The sequence below is a fragment of the Salvia hispanica genome, chromosome 5, assembly GCF_029641045.1.
Source record: "Salvia hispanica isolate PSC_SH4W2 chromosome 5, Shi_PSC_v1, whole genome shotgun sequence".
In the NCBI taxonomy this organism is placed as follows: Eukaryota; Viridiplantae; Streptophyta; class Magnoliopsida; order Lamiales; family Lamiaceae; genus Salvia; species Salvia hispanica.
Window position 1 is genome coordinate 26,944,427 of NC_142696.1, and position 22,559 is coordinate 26,966,985.

Consider the following 22,559-nt stretch of genomic DNA (forward strand, 5'->3'; position numbering starts at 1 on the left):
TTAAAATTTATGGATCCGTAACTGCCTGCAGCGGTTCAACTCTCAAAATTCAGGTGAAGATCACACATATTGTTCAAGAGGGGAATCAAACAATTACTATCTTGCTCGAAAAGGGGCCAGGGATGCTTGGGTAGAAATCTATGATAGTGGGTCTGCTATCTCGATTTTAAAGGCACTGGTGCAACTCGAATAAAGTAGAGAGTTAAGTAAGAGAGAATGTGAGTGAGTAGAGAGTTAAGTACTGGTTGAAAGTAGAGAGTTAAAATTTAAAGTTGTGTTTAATGAGTTAAATAAAGTAGATGAGAGAATAAAGTAAGAGATAGAAGAGAGAGTTAAGTACTCCCTCCGTCCCCTATTAGGAGTCACTCTTTGACTGGGCACGGGTTTTAAGAAATGTAAAGAAAAGTTGGTTGAAAAAGTTAGTGGAATGTGGGACCTATTTTTTTATATTGGTTTTATAATAAAATGTGAGTGAATTGAGTTAGTGGAATGTGAGACCTACTTACTATTTATGGTAAAAATGAATTGTGACTCTTAATTGGGGACGGATCGAAATGGAAAAGTGTGACTCTTAATGGGGGACAGAGGGAGTAAAAGAAAGAATAAAGTAGGTGTGATTAAATGTTTTATTTTTAGCCAAAAAGAGAAATGACTCAAGTAATTTGGGATAATTCAAAAAGAAATACGACTCAAGTAATTTGAGACGGAGGGAATATTAAAATTGAGTTTGTGGGCAACATTGCTGCCAAACTGGTTGTTTGATTTGACATTTGTTTGTAACAAATAAAATAGAAAGAGGATTTATTTTTATAGGTAAGTTCTCTTATTTACTCTTTGTAATAATAAGACCTGCAAAACTTATCTATTTCGTGCAATGAATGGGTTGAGGATTTGCCTAACCTAATCCTCAGCCAAGAATAGGTTTGCTTAAAAAATACTGCTTATATCCACGAAAAATAGATAAGATTGTGAATGACACGGATTTTAAAGTATACTCCCTCTGTCTGCGAATAGGAGTCCCGTTTTTTCATTTTAGTCCGTCCGCGAATAGTAGTCCCGATTCACTTTTACCATAAATGATAATAGGGTCCCATCTTCCACTAACTCATTCCAGTCACATTTCATTTAAAACTAATATAAACAAGTGGGACCCCTATTCCACAAACTTTATTCCACTCACTTTTTTTAACATTTCTTAAAACACGTGCTGCCCATAAATGAGACTCTTAATGGCAGACGGAAGGGGTAATTGGTAAAGTAAAAGAGAGATTGGAAAAGTAAGATAGACGGAGGGAAAATGTAGTGAATTGAGTGTTAGTGGATTATGGAGTCAACATTTAGAATGACGTGTAAGGTTAGTATTGATTGAAAACCTTTCTTTTTAAACTTAGTATTCCCTCCATCCCAAGATAAGTGACCTACTTCTTTTGGGCACGAGATTTAATGAATGATATTTAAATAAGTTAAAATGGAGAGAGTAAAGTATGAGAGAGAGAAAAGTAGAGGAGAGAAGAGAGAATAAAATAGGTGGAGAATAAAGTAAGAGAGATGACTTTTTGCTAAAAATGGAAATAGGTCACTTATAGTGGGACACCCCAAAAAGGAATACAAGTCACTTATCTTGGGACGGAGGGAGTATATTTTTTGTGGACGAACCGAAATGACAAAATTTCTCAACTTTCCATGGACGAAGGGGGTATAATCCCGAAACAAATAAACAGCCTTTGATCAATACACGTGCAGAAGTCAAAGGCTGACACGTGTGCTCTAACCCAGTCGCTTTCATTCGAGAAAGCTCAGCTGACCAGAAATCAAAAATCAAGAATTGTGATAAAATTGAATTATTGAACCCCCAATCCATGCCGCAGCCATGAGCGCTCTCATTCGCAAGGTTTGGGAATCCATGGCCCACCGATCCGCCTCCAAATCCAGCCCCAATTCGGCTTCAGACTACGACCAGCTTATGTATATGCAGTCGTCATCCACCGGCGACTTCGACCGGATTCCAATCGACATCTTCATGCAAATTCTCAAAATTCTGGGGCCCAAGGAGTCTGCGCGGTTGAGTGCAGTCTGCAATTCCTGGAAATTTCTTGTGTCGGATAATCGCTTGTGGATTTATTTCCTGCAGCATCAGCCCGATCCTTGGGACTCTGTTTTCTTCGCGGAGACTCACCTGCGATCGGGCTATCCTCTGCAGTAAGAATCTTACTATCCTCTTTCAATAGGAACTTCAAATTGAACCTATCAAACTAGTTTTCTTGATTTGCAGAGTGTTTCCTGCTCAGATGCATGACCTATCATTTATGCATATTTATGCTCAGCGCGTTCAGGTCCCTGGAGCTCTTATAATTGATGGTACCTTTGTGTATTCTCTCACTCGAATGCGTTTTTTTCACTCCTCATTTACTCATACTACTATAATTATGAAAACATTCCCTTATATTTATGCATAATTTATTGATATAGGGGGTTCAGGTTATTGTAAATATGGATGGAGCAAGTATGCTTCTCCATCGGGGCGATCAGCAACTTTTTTAGTAAGATTCGTGTCCTTGGGAATACATGCCTGCTTCCACCTTCACTGCCCTCTCAAATCTTGCTAATTTTGTAGGAATTTGGAAATATTGAGTCTCCAATGCCTTCTAGACTTCGACATTTTTTTTCAACAATTTGCAACAGGTTTTTCTACTCATTTTATATTTGCAAACAGGATGTAGGTTATTGTATATTTTTCCGTCCTGTTAACTATAGTTTATGACATACAGGATGCAGGTGAAAACATCAACACAACCAATTGTTGTATCAATACCCCTTTGCCATTGTGATGGTTAGATTCATAATACGCGCGTATTAACCTTTTTTACTTTTATTATTAGATTTTGTTCTCAGGTTTACCCTTTTGACTTATTAAAAAATTGCTTATGATGGTATTACGCTCCATCCCATTCCCGTGTGCTGAAAACGTTTTTAATATCTATCTCATCTACTTTTACTTTTCAAATCATGTTCATGTCGGATCACTCTACACCTTAAAGAAAGGTGTACAACTTAAAAAGAACTTGCATGCTGTTTGATTTCATTATTGAGTATCTATGTTGGAGTTCTTATGTTTGTCTCTCCTTTCTTCTATAGTCTTTCTGCTTTGGTTGGTCAGGCATTCTTCATTTCGTTGTAATATTTTTCCTTAACAATCAGATACCGAGTCTGCAAAAGGTTCTAGAAGACATCTCAAGGATGCCATTTACTCGACACTGTTTGATATGAATGTTCCTGCTGTATGTGCCATCAACCAGGTATTTCTTTAATAGGTCCTCCAATGGGGATTTTTCTTGGATACTGTCTTTCTTGATCTATTACTATATGCCATGACTACATGTTATGGAAAACCTCTTAACATAGATATTCAATAATGATGGTTCACATCTTCATGTAAATGTGGTGGAATTTGTAGTTGTGTGTGATTTTTGTTAGCCTCTAACTGAGTTTAAGCACATCATGGAAGTAAAATTCCCCTCAGGTATCTTTTGACCACCAATCAGCGTGCTCCTTGATGGAAACACACTTATCAGGGGTAATTTGTGCATATCCATGAACAAACACATGTGCGGTTAAGTTTTTAATGCACACACACTATCTTCGGAATTGTGGCTTGTTGCATCTGAAGTTTGTAGTTAGTCATGCTGTTGATGGGCTTAAGCTTCTGAAGTTGACTAGGTAAAAAAGATAGGCTGCATAATGCATAGCCCCCGCCCCCACCCTGCATCACTCAACAAGTAAAAAATGACAAAAAGGGAACTGAAAAATAATGAAGTTATAAATTCATGACTAAAGGCTTCCAACTGCACAATAGATATCATTGCAATTGTTCATCATGTTATGGAATACTTTCTCTTTATCCAAGCAACAGTCGTTCCTGAATATTTCTATGTGGGTATGGGAGACTCTATAGGAGATTACATTCTTCTTTTTCTTCTTTTTTGGCTCTGGCTGTTCAGACAAAAGTTCAGTCCAACACCTTGTTCTTGTTTTTTGCAAGACACTAGTTATCCATTTTTTCCTAAATACGTGTTGCAACATTGAAAATTTTCATGAAGGCAAAAATTTCAATGTAAAGAGTTCTGTTTCATCTTTGACCAGTTATCATCAAGTTTAGTATCAAGCTGTAACTTCTTCTCATCCTCAACATGCAGGCGACTCTGGCTTTGTTTGCAGCACGAAGAACATCAGGAATTCTTGTGAATGTTGGTTTCCATCAAACATCTGTTGTTCCAAGTATGTTAATTGACTTTGTTCATTGTAGTGTTTGAAAAGTATTTGATGTCCAGTCGAGCAGCAATTTCTTTGGCCATTGTATCTAAGGCTGTAAAGTTTGAATGATCTGAAGATCGATTTGAAATGCAAAATTGTGAATCCATTTATAGGTGTTTAAATCATTGCGTAATAGATTCCAAATCTACCATGCTCATTTATTTTAGACTGATTTTGATGTTTGAAAACCATCTTATAAGAATTAACTTAATGTCATTTCAAATTCATCACCAAGTGCACAAATCAAAATGCTGCCTAAGACACCTTCATTTGTCAATGTCAATTGTGAACTTGTGGAAGTTGATATTTGTTGAGGTGGGACTACATACATATGCATTTTTGTGTTGACAGTTTTACATGGCAAGGTGATGTATAAGGTTGGGGTGGAAGTTGTTGGGATGGGAGCTTTGAAACTTACAGGATACCTCCGAGATCGGATGCAACAGAATAACATACAATTTGACTCTCTGTATACTGTCCGCACATTGAAAGAGGTACTAGTCTCTCTTATGTGTTATTAACCTCTCAAATTTTACATCCACACAACTATGGAATTCAAGGAAATGAACATAACTGGACTGAATCCATCAGAGGAAAGTTCCCTAGTCTGCAACAGCTGCCAAAAACAACTTATTCCACATCCATCTGAGGATAAATATGCCCTAATACTCCTATACCTACTTTTCTACTGCAACTTGTACATATCAATGATGGATGGGACTAACGAGAAGTCTAGAAAGTTATTCGATCATCCTTGGGATCATATACACTTAAAGTTACCTCTCTTTGCACCCCTAACTTGTTATCATTACTAACTTTTAACCTCACCCGTGGAAGTGTTATCTCTTGTATCTGGTCTTGTCTTCTTGGATTTGATCTCATAACTATTGTGACATTTCTCTCCCTTACTAATATTTTTCCCATATCATTTATGAGATTGATTCTTATTGGAGTAAACCTTCCTGTACTTTTTTTTTTCTTGGGTTAAAATACAAAAAAGAGATAAACTTGGCATTGTTAACTTGTTGTGATTCATACATATGACAACAGTCATCTTTTTATTGTTTGAGGTTTTCTGAGGCAGTTAATTTCATTTCACTGCCTTTCTTGTGTATTTGGACTTGCAGAACTTGTGTTATGTTGCCCTTGACTATGAAGATGAACTATCCAAAGACACTCGAGCATCGTTTGATATTTCACCTTCCAGTTCGTTTACGCTTTCAAATGAGCGCTTTCAGACAGGAGAAATACTGTTTCAGCCTCGCATGGCAGGAATGTATGTACACTTGTCTTAACAATGACTGGTTGTAGTATTAGATGAAACCAACTCTTGGAGTTTTCTTTTTCTAGCATCTATGTATGTGATTAACTCAGTTTTTTATAAAGGTCATCTCAGGTTTAGGAACAATCTCCGATGCTCATTTTGATGTACCTGAAGGCTTAAAATATAATTAGATGGAATTTACTAGGAAAAAACGTAATAGCTTGTTCTCCCATTATCAATGTTTGGCATCTGTCTGCTGCTGTTGATATAGTAATACTATATTATTATATCTTTACAGGCAGGCAATGGGTCTGCATCAGGCGGTGGCGCTTTGCATGGATCACTGCCATGATGCTGAATTAACTGCGGATGATAATTGGTATAGAACTGTTGTCTTGGCCGGTGGCAGTGCATGTATGCCAGGATTAGCAGGTTTATATCCTTCTGCATCAACTCAGTTTCTTAATGTAAAAGGACCGAAGTTTGTAGTTTAGATAGATAAACTGCACATGTTTTAGTTTTGGAACAGGAAATAATTAGATGTATCAGAATCCGATCATTGGTTTCTTGGAAAAATGATTTGATGATATAGTTTTGGTTTTTTGGTAATACCCCGAAGAGAAGTTCAGTGTTTGGGTAGTGGGTTTCTTTGGGAATTCTTGAGAGTAAAAAAATTAACATGAAACTGAGAACTTGGTAAATGAAGTTGCAGTTGGAAGTCCCAAACAGTCACTGGTTTGATGATGGGTGCTGGAAGTTTGATCTTTTTGTTGTTTCTTTTCCAGCAAGACTAGAGAAAGAACTGTGCGGACTTCTGCCAACTTCCTTGTCCAATGGAGTTCGGGTTTTACCTCCCCCTAATGGCGGGGATTCTGCGTGGTTTGGAGCGCAGCTCGTCAGCAATGTAAGTAATATCTGTATGGACCAACTCTGCTACTCTTTTCCACTGCTTGAACCATGTTTGATGTATTAGCATAGGCTGTAGTAATTGTTATTGACCACCTCTCCTTTTGTACTTAAATTGCATGATTACTAAAGGAAGTGGTATGCTGTTCCTTGTTCTCCTAAAAATCACTTAAACAATTCGTTGTTACTCATGCCTTAGATGCGGGGTTTAATCATTTTCTCTTGGATACAGTTGAGCACATTTAACACATCTTGGTGCATGACTAGAAAGCAATTCCGGCAACGGTCCAAGCGGAAGGTGTTGTGGTGAACTACCTTCACAATTTCTTCAAAGTCGGACGATGTTTCCATGAATAAGATATCTTGTGTATGAAAATGATCATGGTAAGACCACAAAATATATTAAAGCAGTATGTAGAAACACTTCCTAATCCCTATTGTCATTCAGTTTGTCCATTTGTTGAGATATACTTCAAATTCTCACACCCGCCACAGATAAATGGATAAATAAATATAGGGCTATATTCATATCCAAACGCTAAATATAAGTAAAACTCAAAACACTTGCAATCCATTGGATCTTGTGATCTAATGGTTAGATTGATGTCACGTGTCATCTAATAGTGTGATTTTTAGCCTAATAATGTAGTTCGGATAATAATGTACCATTTTAGTTCGGCGAATAATGTTTATTTTTAGTCTAATAATGTAGTTCAATTATTATTATCACCATCATCCAATCTAAGGGCTGAGATTTATGTTGTGTTTTAAACCAAAACACCCCAATATATATATATACATATATTTATTTGGGTTTATTGAGCGATTATTCCCCTTATCAATTCCTACTTTTCATTTTAATTTTCAGTCTGCAATTCGTGTTTCAAATTTAAATCTCTATTATCTTCGCCGTTCTTTTGACACTTTCTTGAGGAATTATCCATGCATTGCTCTTGATTATTCTCCAAATACTCTAAAAACTTCTACCCAAACTTTGCCCTTGCAGATTTGATATCTTTTGCATCAAGTTGTCTAGATTGATTTTTAGTGTTGGCGGTGGTTCAAGGAAAATTGAAAAACAAGTTGGTGGAAAGTAAGAGAATTCACATCTTTTAGTTTTTGCTTGATAAAAAAAAATCATTGGTATCAAGGTTCTCGATTAAATCTTAGAAAACAAAAAAGTTAATATATGATATAGTACTAATTCTTTCACTGCAGCAAGCATAATGGTAGTAGGCAAGAGTGGAATTCGAGCCCTCTTGACATCATTTGTAATTTTCTCCTTTATATAGAAATTTATTATTATTTTTTTCTTTTTTTAAAAAAAAGCAAGAGTGGGAATAAAAATTTGTTTGGGTTTAACATCTCGTGAAATTTTTAAAATTCTAAAAATTTAAGAGAAATAAGAAAGTGGAAATAATAAATTTGTTGTAGTTCTTTTATATCTCACGCTAGCAATTCTAGAAGAAATCAAGAAATTAAATCATTGATAGTATGTTTGTCAAATTTTAATTTGGAGAAGAGTAAGGGCCAAAAGTGGTCCTAAACATATGATGATTTTACGATTTTGGTTCAAAACATTGTCTTTTGAATTATTGAGTGCCGAACCAATAAAAACGGATCAAATTTGGTCCATTTTATGACGGAACTATTTATTTTTAACAATCAAACGCTAATTAGATTGCATTATTAGATTGCATTTGACTAGATTAGTATTAATATATTTAACATTTTGAAAAAAAAAATTCCAGCTGAACCTCACACTTTATCTTCTTCTTTTATCTCCTCCATAACCACCACCACACCACCTACGTAGCCACCACTGCCACTACCGCCACCTCAATAGCCTCTGCCATCACGACGAGGGCCATAGAAACCGCCACAGCTGCCGCGAGATTGAGCCTCGATGAAGGTGATGATGCTACGGTCGACCAATTCCTAGCCATTCACAGATAAGAGAGGAAAAAGTGTTGAATTAACTCTAAAATGCCCAATTCAGTAAACTAGTTCTGGGTTTCTTCCTTCCTCCGCCGTTGGACGTCACTGTTACACTTAAATTTTCTAACATTTCCAATTTTGAATATGAATATCCCTATATTCACCAACACTTGTTCCACATCTTCATCATAGCATTCCCTTTTCAACTTCTTCATCTTACTGCTCCCTAAATTCGCCGCCTCTTCCATTTCCAAACTCTCCTCCAACTTCACTTCCCCTCGCCTCTTCTCCTCCACCTCTCTCCGCAGGCAGCCACCGCGGCACGTGCTTCAATTTCCCCTCATTGTACCACAAGCTATTATCCTTAATTGTCAACACTCTACCCTCGACCGGAGCAAATCATCCTCCACGACGACGCCTGAGCAAACGGAATTTGTTCCATGCACTTCTCGAACAACGGTGGCGGAGGCGGTTTCTGTGTCCCTCGCCGTGATGGCGGAGGCTATGGAGGAGGCGGCAGCTGTGGTGGCTACGGGCCCCGTGAGGGCAGTGATGGCTACGGAGGTGGTGTGGTGGTGGTTATGGAGGTGATGAAAGAAGAAGATGAAGTGTGCGGTTCAACTGGATTTATTATTTACTCCCTCCGTCCATAATTCGACCAAGTATTCCATTTCGGACCGTCCCACATAATTTGTCTCATTTTACTTTTACCATTTTTGGTAGTGGACCCCATATTCCACTAACTTATTCTTACTCACATTTTATTATAAAACTAATACTTTAAAAGTAGGGTCCACATCCCACCAACTTTTTCACCTCACTTTCCATTAAATTTCTTAAAACTCGTGCCGGGTCAAAGTGTCCCAAATTATTAGGACAGAGGGAGTACAAAATACTCTTAAATATATTAATTAAACTAATCTAGTCAAATGCCATTTAATTAGCATTGACTGTTAAAATAAACGGTTCTGTAAAAAATGGACCAAATCTGATCCGTTTTTATTTGTTGGGAACTCAATAATTCAAAAGATAATGTTTTGGACTAGGGGTGTCGAAATGGGTAGCGGGTAACGGATAATCCCGAATCCGACCCGATACCCGACGGAATCGGGAAACAGGGCGGGATCGGGTATAATTATTTTGGGTGTTGCAGGTATCGGGTATCCCGATACCCGACCGGGTAATCCCGATAGTCCCGAAATACCCGATATGTATATTAATATTTTATAATTTTTTATTTTTAATTTTAATACTTGCTGACTGGGCTGGCTTAAATATCATAATGTAATTTTTTATTAGTAATATATTACAAAATGTATTTTTTAAGTTTTTAGCTTTTAATTAGGGTTAAGATCACGAATCATTTTTCCGTCTTTTCTCTTCTCTACGGATTCAAATAAAGAATGAGTTTTTTGACATGTGGGTTTGGGTTGTATTAAACAATATAATGTGTTGTTTTCTTCTTCCACGGTAATGTTTGCTAATCTTTATGTGGTTTATTAAACAAAACTTGGCTGTTTAGTTTGATGATTATCGGAGTAATTATTATTCCAAGTTGGCTTCGCTGAAATCTCAAGCATAAGGGATACTGTAGCAAAAATTTGAAAAAAAAATTTATGTTTCGGGTCGGGTACCCGCGGTGTCGGTGCGGGATACCCGACTCGGGTATTGGGTAATACCCGACTAACTGCGGGATGGGTATCGGGACTAACTTTTGGGCCAAAATCGGGTGCGGGTACCCGCGGGTACCCGTTTCGACACCCCTATTTTGGACCAAAATCATAAAATCGTCGTATGTTTAGGATCACTACTTACTCTTTGGAGAATAACATCATGGAGATAGAAGAGTGAATCTCTCATTGGGCCAAGAGTCAAAGATATTTTCTTTGCTTTTCCAACTTATCAAACGATTTCTTAGGGCATACTATTAATATCATATCGTCCAAGGAAAATAGTCCTAGTGATGTTGATACGAGGTTAAATGCGTAACTGATAAAGTAATAGAGAGAAAAAAAACATTAAAATTACAAAATGAAAATTATTTCATAAATATATAGAGAGAATGGACTAAAATGAAAAAAGAAAAATAGGAATATTTTAAAACGACTTCATGTTTGACCTGGGTTTTTCAGTTAGTAATAGACTATTATGATTGTTTATCCCATGATTAAATCAATAGATTTTAGTTTCATTTATTTGATCATGTTTAAAATATTTTGTGGAACTATATAATTGTATATTGACAAAATTATTTTAGATGCATTTAGATATCAGGATCTTGAAAAAACATACACATAATTTCTCTACTTTTAAGGGCCCAAATTATTCTTTTGTTCAACGTTGCACTGCCAAAAGCTTAATAGTATAGAGAGCCAAAAAAAAAAAAAAAAAACTAAAACTGGAAGCAACAACCAAGCTATTATATTAAGATTCGATGCTTGTGAATTAGAAACATTGTTACTCAATTTCACTCTGGAGTCTACTAAACTTCAGCTCAAAGAATGTATTAATGCAAAGCTAAAATATGTATGTACAGCGACTTATTGCTGTAGTAAGTAGCTTTTCACACGAACCTATTCTGCCCTGACCATGAGGGACTGATTGGACACTCTCTTAATTTCCACAAACGTTGAGAAGTCCTTGTCCATTGGTTGTTTCCATGGTTCACCATCCATTTGTAGGTAAGACTTCTTCCATTCTCCTCCTCTGAGCTCGAATCGGATATCTGAAGCCTGGAGCAGTATCAAAACCAACAACATCAATTATCGATGATTCTAGGTGAAGGCCTAAAGACTGCAGTAAAGTACGAGAATAGACTAACTAAATTGGTGATCAGACCAGCGCTTATGTAAGTTCAAGCATTGAGAAACATTTTGAGATGGAAAAATTCAAGCATAAGTTCGATGAAGAGGAAAAGGAGAAGGTAGAAAAAAGAAAACTTCTAGTGAGGTCCCCCACCCCAACACTCCCATTTGCTTGAGAGGTGGAACAAATGAAAAACAATCATACTATGGCTCCATGACTGGTATAAAAAATGTTCTATTTTCATTGACCTACAAACAAGATATTTAGTTATTTTCATTCAACCTTGGAGAAACGGTACACTACCTGTGCTATGTGTTTGGCGGATATTACTTCAGCCATAACCATCGAAGCATGCCATCCATGTTTAAGACCAAAAATTTCCAAACAACCATCATCTGGGTGAGCCTGAACAAACCCCCTCTGGCAAAACAAAAAAGGAGGAAGAAAAATGAGAAAAAAATGAATAAAAGATTCACCATCTTGTAACCCATAAAATCCTTCTCAAGTGATCAAATAAAATTGGTCAAATAAAGGTTAAGGGGAAAATAATTAGGACCAGTTATAAAATAGAATTCCTACATTCTCAATAGAGAAATTTCTAGGAATCAGTTGAGAAGAGATGCAGAAGCCACCAGAATATGTATTATATAAAACTAACTAGGCCTTAACCTCCCAATAAACCAGGAGAGGAGGGGGCTCTTTCCCTATCCACTGTTGTTGTGCAACCGCTTACCGCAATCTCCAAATAAATGTTCTTTTTTAGTTTCACTGTCTACTTAATGTCTTAGCTATTTTAAAATTTACATTTGACAGTGAAGGTTTCAAGGAGTAGTGTGACATTTAATAGGATGAAATGCGCCCCCTAAAACGTGGCCCAAAAATTATTTCCGTTTGTAATGTGAAGAATGAAACCATGAGGCGCCATTGAAAGCTGGCTGTAGGGCGAAAAATAAATAAATTTAAAACCTCAGTAAAGAAGAGAGAAATAAGAATGCATCTGTTCAAGAATAGTAATGATTTGAAGGTAAATATCAACAACCGGGCTTGGGTTACTGTAGAAAACACATTTCTAGAAAAATTTGTGAATATAAAATTAATCCTGCACTCAAGCAAGCCATGATATGTACTTTTCTTGAACACAAAATAGAAATGAATAATGGTATTTCCATATACAGCTGAAGTTATAAGATGTGGATTATTTAAGTACCTTCTCTAGATAATCTGGCTTTAGCTTGCCCCATGGATTTCTTCCACTTCCATAGCTAGGAAGATTAAGAACAACAATAGATCTCACGCTGGAAGATCCATCAGAGTTCGGTTAGTTATGGCATAATCTAACCTAATCATATCTAGAGCAAAATAATTATAAAATGGCATAGGAAACTCTTATCAAGATTATCCAACTTAATTTGTTTGAAGTACCAAAGATAAGACCAACCTTGATGGGACTGGGATTTGCTCCCATTTCAAATGATTCACCTTCTTTATGTGAATCCTCAAGATGTTCTTCAAAGACCTGGGCAATAATGTGAAAAGCATATTGAATAATGACACACTTATTATTGAAAGATTCTAAACAACGTGAAGGTTACTCAAAAAAGTAAGCCAGAAGCTAACTTGTAAACATATTATAATAAAGTTGTTCATGCAACGAAAACCAATGCTGATAAAGAGCTGACATTTCAATAAAGAACCACCTTGTACAAGACTGACAATCATGTAGTTAGCTGGTTAGGCATGGTCGATACAATTCAAAGAGGGACTCTAAGAAGTAATGTTTAATGGTCAATTACAAGAAAGTCACACAAAACCAACCTTAAACCTGGATAACTGCTGCATGGTGTGCAGAACCATCCTTGTTGGCAACTGTATCCAGAGTATATCATCTGCATTAGGGATGCACAATTAAGAATTATGAAAGTAAGATATAATCTTTGCAAAAAGAAATCATGGAAAATTGTATTAAGCAGCGGATGTAGCACCATATATATGGATTTTAGCCTTGGGTGCTAAACTAATAGTGGTGGTTGATTGGTGTTTATTCCATGTAATTTATGAACTAAAAATAATGAGATATATGCATTCACAATCATCTAGTTCCAGATTATTTAATAAGTGCAAAAATCAAGAACTATAGAAATTATGCATGGTTTAATGAAACAGAAAATTATTTTTTATTAAAACAAATTATGTACTATTAGCATTAAACCATGCATAATTTCTATAGTTTGTGCTTTTTATTAATAATTTGGAAATAGATGATTGTGAGTGCATATATTGGTTGACAGAAAATATTTTTTTATTAAGAGCAAATTATGTGCACTTAGCATTCACAGCTCATAAGCATCACAGCATAGTAGATTATATTGAATTCAAATACTTTTGACAGGGAGCAAATTATAAATGTTAAAAAGAGAATATGTAAGGAAATGAAAGCATTCAATTGAAAACCAAGGATCTTGATTAGATATGTCAATCGGGCCAACCCGCTCGCGTTGTCGGGCTATTTGGACGCGGGCGGGCTATTCGGGTGGCAAATTTTTCGGGCTATAAATTTTCAACCCTAACCCTTTGGATAAGGGAAACTATAATATGTAGGCTGCAGCAAACTCCATCCGTCCAGCTTTAGGAGTCCCGGTTGAGTCGGGCACATGTTTTAAGAAAAAAGTGTTTGAATGTGTAATAAATAAATATTGTAGTGGATGTTGAGACTCACTTTTAATTGAGTGTCCAATAAATAAATGTTATAGTGGATGTTGGGACCTACTTTTAACACTTTTTTATTAGTTGTAGTGGATGTTGGGACCCACTTTTAACACTTTGTAGGCATTTTTTATTAATTTATCTCAACCGGGACTCCTAAAGCGGGACGCCCAAAATTGATCAACCGGAACTCCTAAAGCGGGACGGAGGGAGTATAATATAAGCAAAATCCAAATCCAAATTTTTTAACTAAAATATGCAGCCCAACAAGCTGACCTGTAACCTGACCGGGTTAGCCCAAGTAACTCGTCAACCCATTAGGGCTTACCCGAATAACCCGATTTCATATTTGAGTCACAATTTTATAGCCTTGACCCTATAATTTTATCGGGCGTCATTCATGTTGACCACGGGTTTCGGCTGGATTGACACCCCTAATCTTGATGTTGGATCATTATATCAGAATTTCATGCATCCCATGGATCAAAACCAGTGTTAGGAAATGAAAGAATGATCTTACCTTATTTGAAATAGGACCTTGAGCAAGGTAAGGTTTTTCATTGCGTAAATGGTGGAAACCATATGCAACTTGGGCATCCATACCTTCATAACACATGTAGTATTTTGTCAGAGTGACAGTAAAAAACATATTAAAGAGAAAGTTTAGCATTCAAATACAAACCTATGCTGAAATAATTATAAAATACTCCTTGATAGCAAGAAACCTTCTCTGGAAGCTCCCCTTCAACTTCCAGTTCCTGCATAATCAAAATATAATTTAGATTAAAGATATCATGGAAACAGATCCATAAACAAGAAAAAAAGTACATGTGAGTATGTGACAAGTCTAGCAATGAATATTCCCCACAGGAATGATGCATTAAAACTAAAATGTGAATAGTTTAAGAACATTATCTACATCAGTTATGTGAATAGTTTACCAAATTTGAGGAACAGGTTGGCTATTAACAGTCACACTTGCAAGATTAGCAAGCAATAATTAAGCAATGACAAATCCAAAGAAAGTGGCACGAGTAAATATTTATAAGCCCCACTGATTGAGTAAAACTGAACAGATACTCCTGATTAGAAGTAAAGAGTAGTCAGCCACTAACCTGATCAAGAGGTGTTTCTTCTGCTTCCTTCAGAGAATAAGGTAGCTCCAATTTTTCCCCAGCTGGCATTGATATTAAGACCTGCCAACTGCACATTAAGGTGCATGTCATTAATAAGAAGAAAAGAACATCAAAATCTACAAGAGATAAATAGATCCTGCCAGTGTCAAAGTATTAATTACTTATGTGTTTTATCAATCTTCTTTTTGCAGAAAAAATGTTACAACTGCTGGGGCTGGCACATTAAAGAGATTTTTGAGATGCTAATAAACCTTTTCTTCGAGAGATCAAAACTCCACGTCCTCAAATGTAAGTGTACAGATAATCCTTATTGACATCAAAATCCTTATTAAGTACCAAATGAATAGCATCTTGTTGATTATTTTCATTAAATATACATCACCGCCAACTATGATGTGGCAGTGCTTTATTTTACATCCCAGTTTCCTGGATTATGTAATTCCCCTTTGCATTTGAATTTATTTATTTATTTTTTTACAATTTGCATTTCTTCAGAGATTGCTCAAATATCCATATCCCATGACTTCAAGTTTCCTTAGACCAACCAACAAATAAATAGATAATCACATAACTACCGATATAGAATCGATAAGTAAAGCCTTTTTGCTTTCTCTAACTGTGACCTACTCAATCAATCGCTCTCTTGACTAAATCTATGCCAGTCAAAGGAGCGCAGGCACACAACATACAAACATTTAAAGCATCAACTCCACCATATAAGCGCCACCCCCATGATATGAAAGATCATTAAAGTTAACAAACTAAGAGAACACCTGTCAAGACGAGCAATAGGACCATGGGCGACCTTTTCAAGAGTTCTTTTAACAGATGATTTCCAATTAAAAGGGAATGAGCCTCCCTGCAAAATAAAATTTTAAAGATTTATAAGGACTTGTAGGAGACTAGCTTGGTAGAAACGAAATGTGAACATGGACACATATAAAAGCATACCCAACCAAAACTCCTTGATAAGTCATTTCCAGTACCAAGTGGAATAACTCCAGTTGGTGGAATAGGAAGCCTGCCCTGTCTGTTGAGCTCCCCAAGGCATCCAAGAACCCAGCCAACAGTGCCATCACCTCCTGCTACCTGTATATATCAAGGTCTTATATTTGTGATGATCATTGATATCTGAGGAATGATGAGCAGTAATTTGAAGCATGGAAAGTTAGCAAAACATTCATACCACAATCTTAAGTTTCTCACGGGTTGCTTTTGCGCAATTGTCTCCAAGATTAGCAAAATTCTCCAGGCAAGACAATCCATACTGAACAAACTCATGAGGCTTCACCTCTGAAAGGTCAAAAACCTGATGGGATTTAACAGGAACAAAAAGCATTGAGAAGTAGAATTGGACAATAAGTTGCTCTATTTTAAATAGGATGAGTACCAACTAAAAACTTGGCAGAGAAATTAACTATTCTGCCAATTTACTATGCTTGACATATGATAATGAGACAATGTTTTTGTTGAAGGGGATACTATAGATAAGGTAACTATTCAAATTTTTACTGTTGATTGAAAGAAAATTAACTACCCTGTGCTGCCATATGATAACTGTAACAATGTTTTAGTTGAATGGGATACTATAACAATGTTGATATGGTGCCAATTCAAATTTTAATTGTTGATTGAATTTTTGTCTACAACACCATTTAAGTGTATTTGAAATCAAGTTGTCATATCCACCAGCATAAGGGATTATGGATGAGATGCTGTGACTGTGGCACTTAAATAAATGCTTGTAAGCAATTTAGAAAGCAACCTTCACAGTAAATATATCTTATATGCAATTCAGCATAGAATAATAATAAAAAGCAATTGTAGCCAAACCTAAATCTTAATACTAAAAGCTACCCATATTAAGCAGATAGCCTACATTCAATGGATATAAACAAGTTTATCAGCATTTAAAGGAAAAATATTACTATATGAGAAAACTGAAGTTAAGAGGCAAGAGTTAATTGCAGCTATCAATTTCAACACCAATGCAAAATGCATAATTACCACGATATTTACTAAAGTTTAGATTGAGCGTACAAACTCAGTAATCAATAGTTCTTATATTCCTACAACAGAGCACCGCTATCCAAAAGATGCTACTTTTCTAGTTAGATCTGACATATATTTGATAAGAAGTTAAGAACATTGAAAGATAATGCATAGCCTAAAAAATGAATTCACAGAAAACATGGCTAGAATAGTGTCGACCTTTTCTTCAAGTCCTCAGATGAACCTTTGCAGGAAATCTCACAAGCAATTACTAAAATAGAACAACTATAGCAGTACTCTTCGCAAAACTCGGAAGCAATTTATGCCAGACCAGAAACTCAAAGATTGCATATTTTTATAGGAGAAATTTGTTGCTTTTCCTATTTCTGAAATAAAAACGTCGGTTGGAGTTTTGGATTTAAATTGTGAAGTGAAAAAAGAAAAGGAATATGTAAAAAACATATCCAAATTTCATTAGTCGCATTTCCTGATGTGAAATCGTAGCATGATTAAGACAATTTAGTTGCTCCAACAAATCATAAATACGAAAATTGGTTTATTGCATTGTAAAAAGCTTCTCTTTGAAGAACCGACAAATAACAAATTAAAATAGAAAAAAAAAGGAGGATGGAGAAGATGACGTTCTTAAAATAGGACATCTACAAATCTGGAAGAAGAAAATGAAAAATGCATTCACACAAAATCAAACTAAACATAGAATTATAATTATAATTATAATTATAATAAAAAAAGGAATTAATTATAATAAAATCGAGCGTATCTGCTCCAGATATTAACTGTTCTCACGCGCGCAGTTACGAAAGTGCAGTGAAATATTGACCTGTTCTTCGCCCATCAGTTCCTGTAGGCGGGCCTTGAGTTTGGGGCCGTGGCGGCCGCCGCTCTTGGAATTGATGAACACCACAAGCGGCCATTCCGCGGGCTGCTGGCCTTGGCCTTGGTCGAAGAGCTGGACGGCGGAAGCGGCGTCGGCGTCCTTGGCGCGGATCGCCTCCGTCATCGCGCGGCGGAGATACTCCGGGAAGGTGATTTTGTTCTGGAGGTCCTCCTTGTTGACACGCACGCCGGAGAGCGTGAATCCGCGGATGGAGTCGATCAGCGACGACCGGCCGGAAGTCGATAACCGTCGAGGCTTGCGTGGAGGAGCCATTTACGATTCTACCCTTCTCTGAGGCAAATGTCGGCACGGTTTGAACCAGTTTCCTCACTCTCTCTGATTCAATTCAATTCACCCTCTCTCTCTCTCTCTCAAACCTCTCCAATTTGCTATCAATTTGGGAAAGCGAAGTCATGTGTAAAAAACAAATCAACGCGGACATCTTACGCGCTACCGATATTCTTTAACTGTCATTAATTATATATATACACCAAATTAAATAAGCACGCAATATTATTAAATTGACTTTCAATAATCGAATAACTTTTTAGATTATTTCCTGTCCTAATCTTAGAAAAAAATATAATAAAAATTGGCATACTAGCTTCCATATATTAGAAATAATCTTATTAATGGTGGACGGCGTAGTTTTTATAAATTAACAAATCAAAAAACAAAAAACTATTATCAAATTTTAGGTGGAAACTAATTTTAATAGATAATCTTGTATGTTTTCCAGATAGAGAAAGTAATAAAACTATTTTTCATGAAAAAGTAAGTTAATTATTCAACATTTATAGTATATGATTATCATAGCTTTTAATAGAAATGCTAAACAGAATATCAATATTATTGACTTGGAATGCTAAATATATCAATAGTCAGGTGATATGAAATTCATGTTTTTTTTTTTATCTTATTCTATTGATTTTCCGGGAATCAAACGGCCCTACTAGCATCCCCAATTGCTAATCCAGACTTGGGCGGACTGTAATTGTCACATTAGCTTTTCATAGTCTGGATGATCCTGTTACAGACTGCCTCTGCCTTATCAATTTCCATTTAGTTTTTTCATTTATTTTTTATTTATTTTTTTGTTTTCGCATATTAAAAATAGCAATAAGAAATATTAAAGTAGATGCAGAACATACATTACTTAAATTTTTTTTAAAGTTACAAAGGAAATAACTAAAAGAGGTACAATTTAAACGACGATTGTGTGTCCCAAACTTCTTCAACCATGTCCGACATGAGTGCATGATGGGCTTGTTGGTTGCGCATATTCTTCCCTTCCTGTAATCTCTCATTGACTCCATACGGTAAACCTCGGGGGACCGGCAGGGTTGCACGATCGGTTCCCGGTCCGGCTTCATCGTCGGACCAATCGGAAACTCTTGGACCTTTCACTATTGCCCAACACACTTGAAGCACCCTGAATCCCGCTCCATGTGCTTCTGTGCAGCCTCTTGTCGTTGTGCAAATAAAGCTCTCTTCGGATCCGTTGGGCATGAGATGGTCTTCAAGAAAACTGGCCATCTCGAGTAAATTCCATAGGCTAAGCAGTACCCCATATAGTGATGTCGTCCGTTGGTAGTGAACTCGATAACTGGACTGTTTCCACTGCATTGCTCGGTGAAGAGAGACGACGTGCTCAGCACGTTGATGTCGTTGTTTGACCCGGCCACCCCGAAGTGAGCATGTCAGATCCAAAGACGGTAGTCAACGATGGCTTCAAGGACTTCGTCGGGTGGGTACCCTTATACCCACTAGTGAATTGGCCTCTTCACGCTATCGACAATTATTCTACTCCCAGTGCATACAATCTATGCTCCTTAGCATTCTAGGAAAGCCGTGCAACCTCTCTTGCATTTCCATCAGGAACTGGAAATCAGTGGTATTCGCCTTGTGAAAATATGTGGCACCGATTGCCTCCATCGTGTACTCAACAAATTTTGCCAGACACTCCTTGACAAACACAGATTTTGCATGTTTTTAAGGGCTAGATTTGACTCGTTTTAAATGTCAATCATGCAAATTATGTTCTTAAATTGCATATGTTATACATTTGGTATTTTGATGTGTTTGTTGATAAATGATAGAAAAAGATAGAAAAATGTGCAAAAAGGCCAAGGTGCAGCCACCTCTGTTTGAGCCCATTATGCCAGCGTGTTTGAAGTCCAATCAGTGCTAACTACATATCATTCTCTTCGTCTTCGAAAGAGATTCGCGTGCATATGTTGAACGACTCAATCGGAGTTCTTTAGAGAAAGTTATGACCATTCTACAAACATTGCACAGTGTAGTCAAAGCTGACGGAAATTAGGCGGAAATTCAAGGAAGGAAGAAATTATTGCTCGAATCTCTCCTATTAATTGAAGAAATTCGAAAATAATATCTTTTATATTTCTTGGAGGATAATTTTTACCATACCTAAACCTTTTTTCCACCTATAAATGCCTCTGTGAGATTGTGGCCCTTATGCAGGAGGCCCAAGAATTAGTCCTGGGCCCAATATCCACTACCCATCTACTTCTGGCCCAGCTTGTAACCCTAGCTACGTGTCAGTGTGTGAGTGGGTGTTCTCTCTCTCTTATATTCTATCCTAAACCTAATCGCCTTACTTATCACTCTCTTCGAACTCTCTCTCTCTCTCAGACTCTCCTTACCTCTAATCTAGGGTTTTTCCCTGAGATTGTTCTGTCTTCTCTCTGTGTGATCTTGAGAGCTCTTGTCTCTTCCTTCATCTCTAGTGTGAGTGCAAGGTGTGAGGCGTTGTAAGGAGATGTGTGGAAACCTCTGGTTTCTTGTCTTGTCTCTTGGACTAGTGTTGGTTTATGGCTTAAGGAGATCCTTCGAGAGTTGAGTTCTGGTGTTGTCTCTGGTGTGAATCGGTTTGGTTGAGTGTTGGATGTGCGGTAGTGGATCTAGGGTTCCGGTGTGACTTTTCTTGATTGACTGCGGTCGATCTGTGTTCTCCCTTGGTGCAAATCGGAGATGGCTGGATAATTGAGGGCCGGATATATAGATCTGTGTAGTTGTACGTGGTGCAACTTGAGCCACATCAAAACTTTGTTTTCTTCTCAAATCTTTGATTCTATTGTTGCTATTACTTCTGCATTATTATTGTCTTGAAGTTACTAATCCTCTACTTAGTGTTTCGGGTTCGATTATTGCAGATTGCAGTTATAGCTTAGTACTTGTATCAGATCTGTAATCTGAAGGTTGATCTCCTCAGAATTGTTGTAGATATACTTGGATTATATCAAGCCTTCGGCTGATCAATACCTAACAACCTCTTAATCTAATTCATCATTCTTCATCTCGGAGCCTCCAATCATTCTTCATCTCTACACCTTCTTCAAACCATCTCAGAACCTCCAATCCTCCCCCCTCTACACATTCTTCCATTCCATCTTCCACAGATAATTCATCCATCTTCCATTGAAGCGTAGCTCTGCAGATCCAGACAAGAGAAGACTGAAGATTGAAGATTCGACCTTGGGTTTTATCGATTTTTTTCATGTCTAGTACTTTTATTGTGTTTACTACTTGTATATGAGTAGTTAAACATTTTTTGTAGATTTTTTGGAGAAACTATTATGAACATGTTTTGATTTATTGAATTGAATATTTTCCTAGCTCTTGTGATTGTTTTGCTTTTTCTTGTGCTTTTATTGTTCTTTTGTCTGGCCAACTTTAGAACTATGTCCGTTTAACTAGAATAATCGAGAGATGGCTAGTTTTACGTGGTAAAAGGAACGAGTACAACACATAGGTTTATCTGCACTCGAGAGGGGACCCTTTGTGAGGACTTGAGTCTTAGGAACTTAAGGAGTTAGAATCTAATCGATTAGAAGGAGACCTTTATAGTTAGAGTCTAATCTACTGGGTAGGTGCACCCGGAGAGGGTTTATCCTAGAATCGCGACTTTCCTAATAATCCTAGAGACACATAAAGGTAAAGGTTATGTGAGATTAATCATCACTAGGTCGTAGTAGTTGCATCCTAAAACTTTACATTCTTTAGCTTGCATGTATTATTTCGTTTTTATACTTTCTTTTATTTGTTTATATTTTATGCCTAGTTTGTAAAACCAAAACCAAAATCTTCGTGTCTCTAAATAGTATATGACGCTTAGTATATGCTAGCCAGTTGCAATCCTATTCCCTGTGTTCGATATCCCGGTACTGACCCTTAGCTATACTAGATCTATCCTGTAAACTTGCAGGTATTTTTAGTGCTAATAAATAGTGCATCACTCCCGCCCAATTGATTCCCCGGCGTGAAGATATTCGTCGAACATGTCCGTTGTGATGCTCTAACACCACATACCCGACCAACGTCTGACCGGATAGAGAATGTCACAATAAAAGTTACTATATAACATAATAAGTTTTATACCATAATTCAGTCATTTAAAGAAATTTAAAAGCCCACATAACGTAATATCATTGACCAACAAAATATAGAAACATAATCACACATTATTTACAAACAACAAAAGTTATAATTTGTAAGTTTTACGCCCAACATGCCATGACTACAAAAGATATAATCCATAACAAAAGATGGTTATTGATGACCAAATAAGAATTTGGTGCTGACG

At 36.8% G+C, this 22,559-nt stretch overlaps 2 protein-coding genes across 5 annotated transcripts; one reads left to right on the plus strand and one right to left on the minus strand.

Moving 5' to 3' along the window:
• The first annotated feature begins 1,834 nt into the window (after nt 1-1,834).
• ARP8 (actin-related protein 8) lies at nt 1,835-6,949 on the plus strand. Of its 4 annotated transcripts, XM_048086307.2 has the most exons (13): nt 1,838-2,199; nt 2,273-2,358; nt 2,470-2,540; nt 2,615-2,682; nt 2,769-2,830; nt 3,199-3,296; nt 3,521-3,574; nt 4,194-4,275; nt 4,663-4,805; nt 5,439-5,587; nt 5,874-6,007; nt 6,361-6,479; nt 6,714-6,949. In XM_048086307.2, the coding sequence occupies exons 1-13, from the start codon at nt 1,871-1,873 to the stop codon at nt 6,789-6,791; spliced, it is 1,473 nt and encodes a 490-aa protein (XP_047942264.1). In that variant the 5' UTR covers nt 1,838-1,870; the 3' UTR covers nt 6,792-6,949. The 4 variants fall into 4 exon arrangements, 2 of the variants coding, with proteins under 2 accessions (XP_047942264.1, XP_047942265.1); XR_016130871.1 differs by lacking the exons at nt 6,361-6,479; nt 6,714-6,949 and adding an exon at nt 5,698-5,788 and having other exon boundaries at nt 1,835-2,199; nt 5,874-5,984; XR_007170825.2 differs by lacking the exons at nt 6,361-6,479; nt 6,714-6,949 and adding an exon at nt 5,708-5,788 and having other exon boundaries at nt 1,835-2,199; nt 5,874-5,984.
• Nucleotides 6,950-10,818: 3,869 nt separating this feature from the next.
• LOC125188726 (diacylglycerol kinase 7-like) lies at nt 10,819-18,399 on the minus strand. Its single transcript, XM_048085744.2, has 12 exons — nt 17,897-18,399; nt 16,250-16,372; nt 16,015-16,152; nt 15,837-15,922; nt 15,043-15,130; nt 14,610-14,685; nt 14,448-14,530; nt 13,040-13,110; nt 12,663-12,740; nt 12,432-12,519; nt 11,528-11,644; nt 10,819-11,151 (listed from the first exon to the last, which is right to left on the minus strand). Exons 1-12 carry the CDS (start codon nt 18,224-18,226, stop codon nt 10,993-10,995), a joined length of 1,437 nt encoding a protein of 478 aa, XP_047941701.1. The 5' UTR covers nt 18,227-18,399; the 3' UTR covers nt 10,819-10,992.
• Between the last annotated feature and the right edge of the window lie 4,160 nt (nt 18,400-22,559).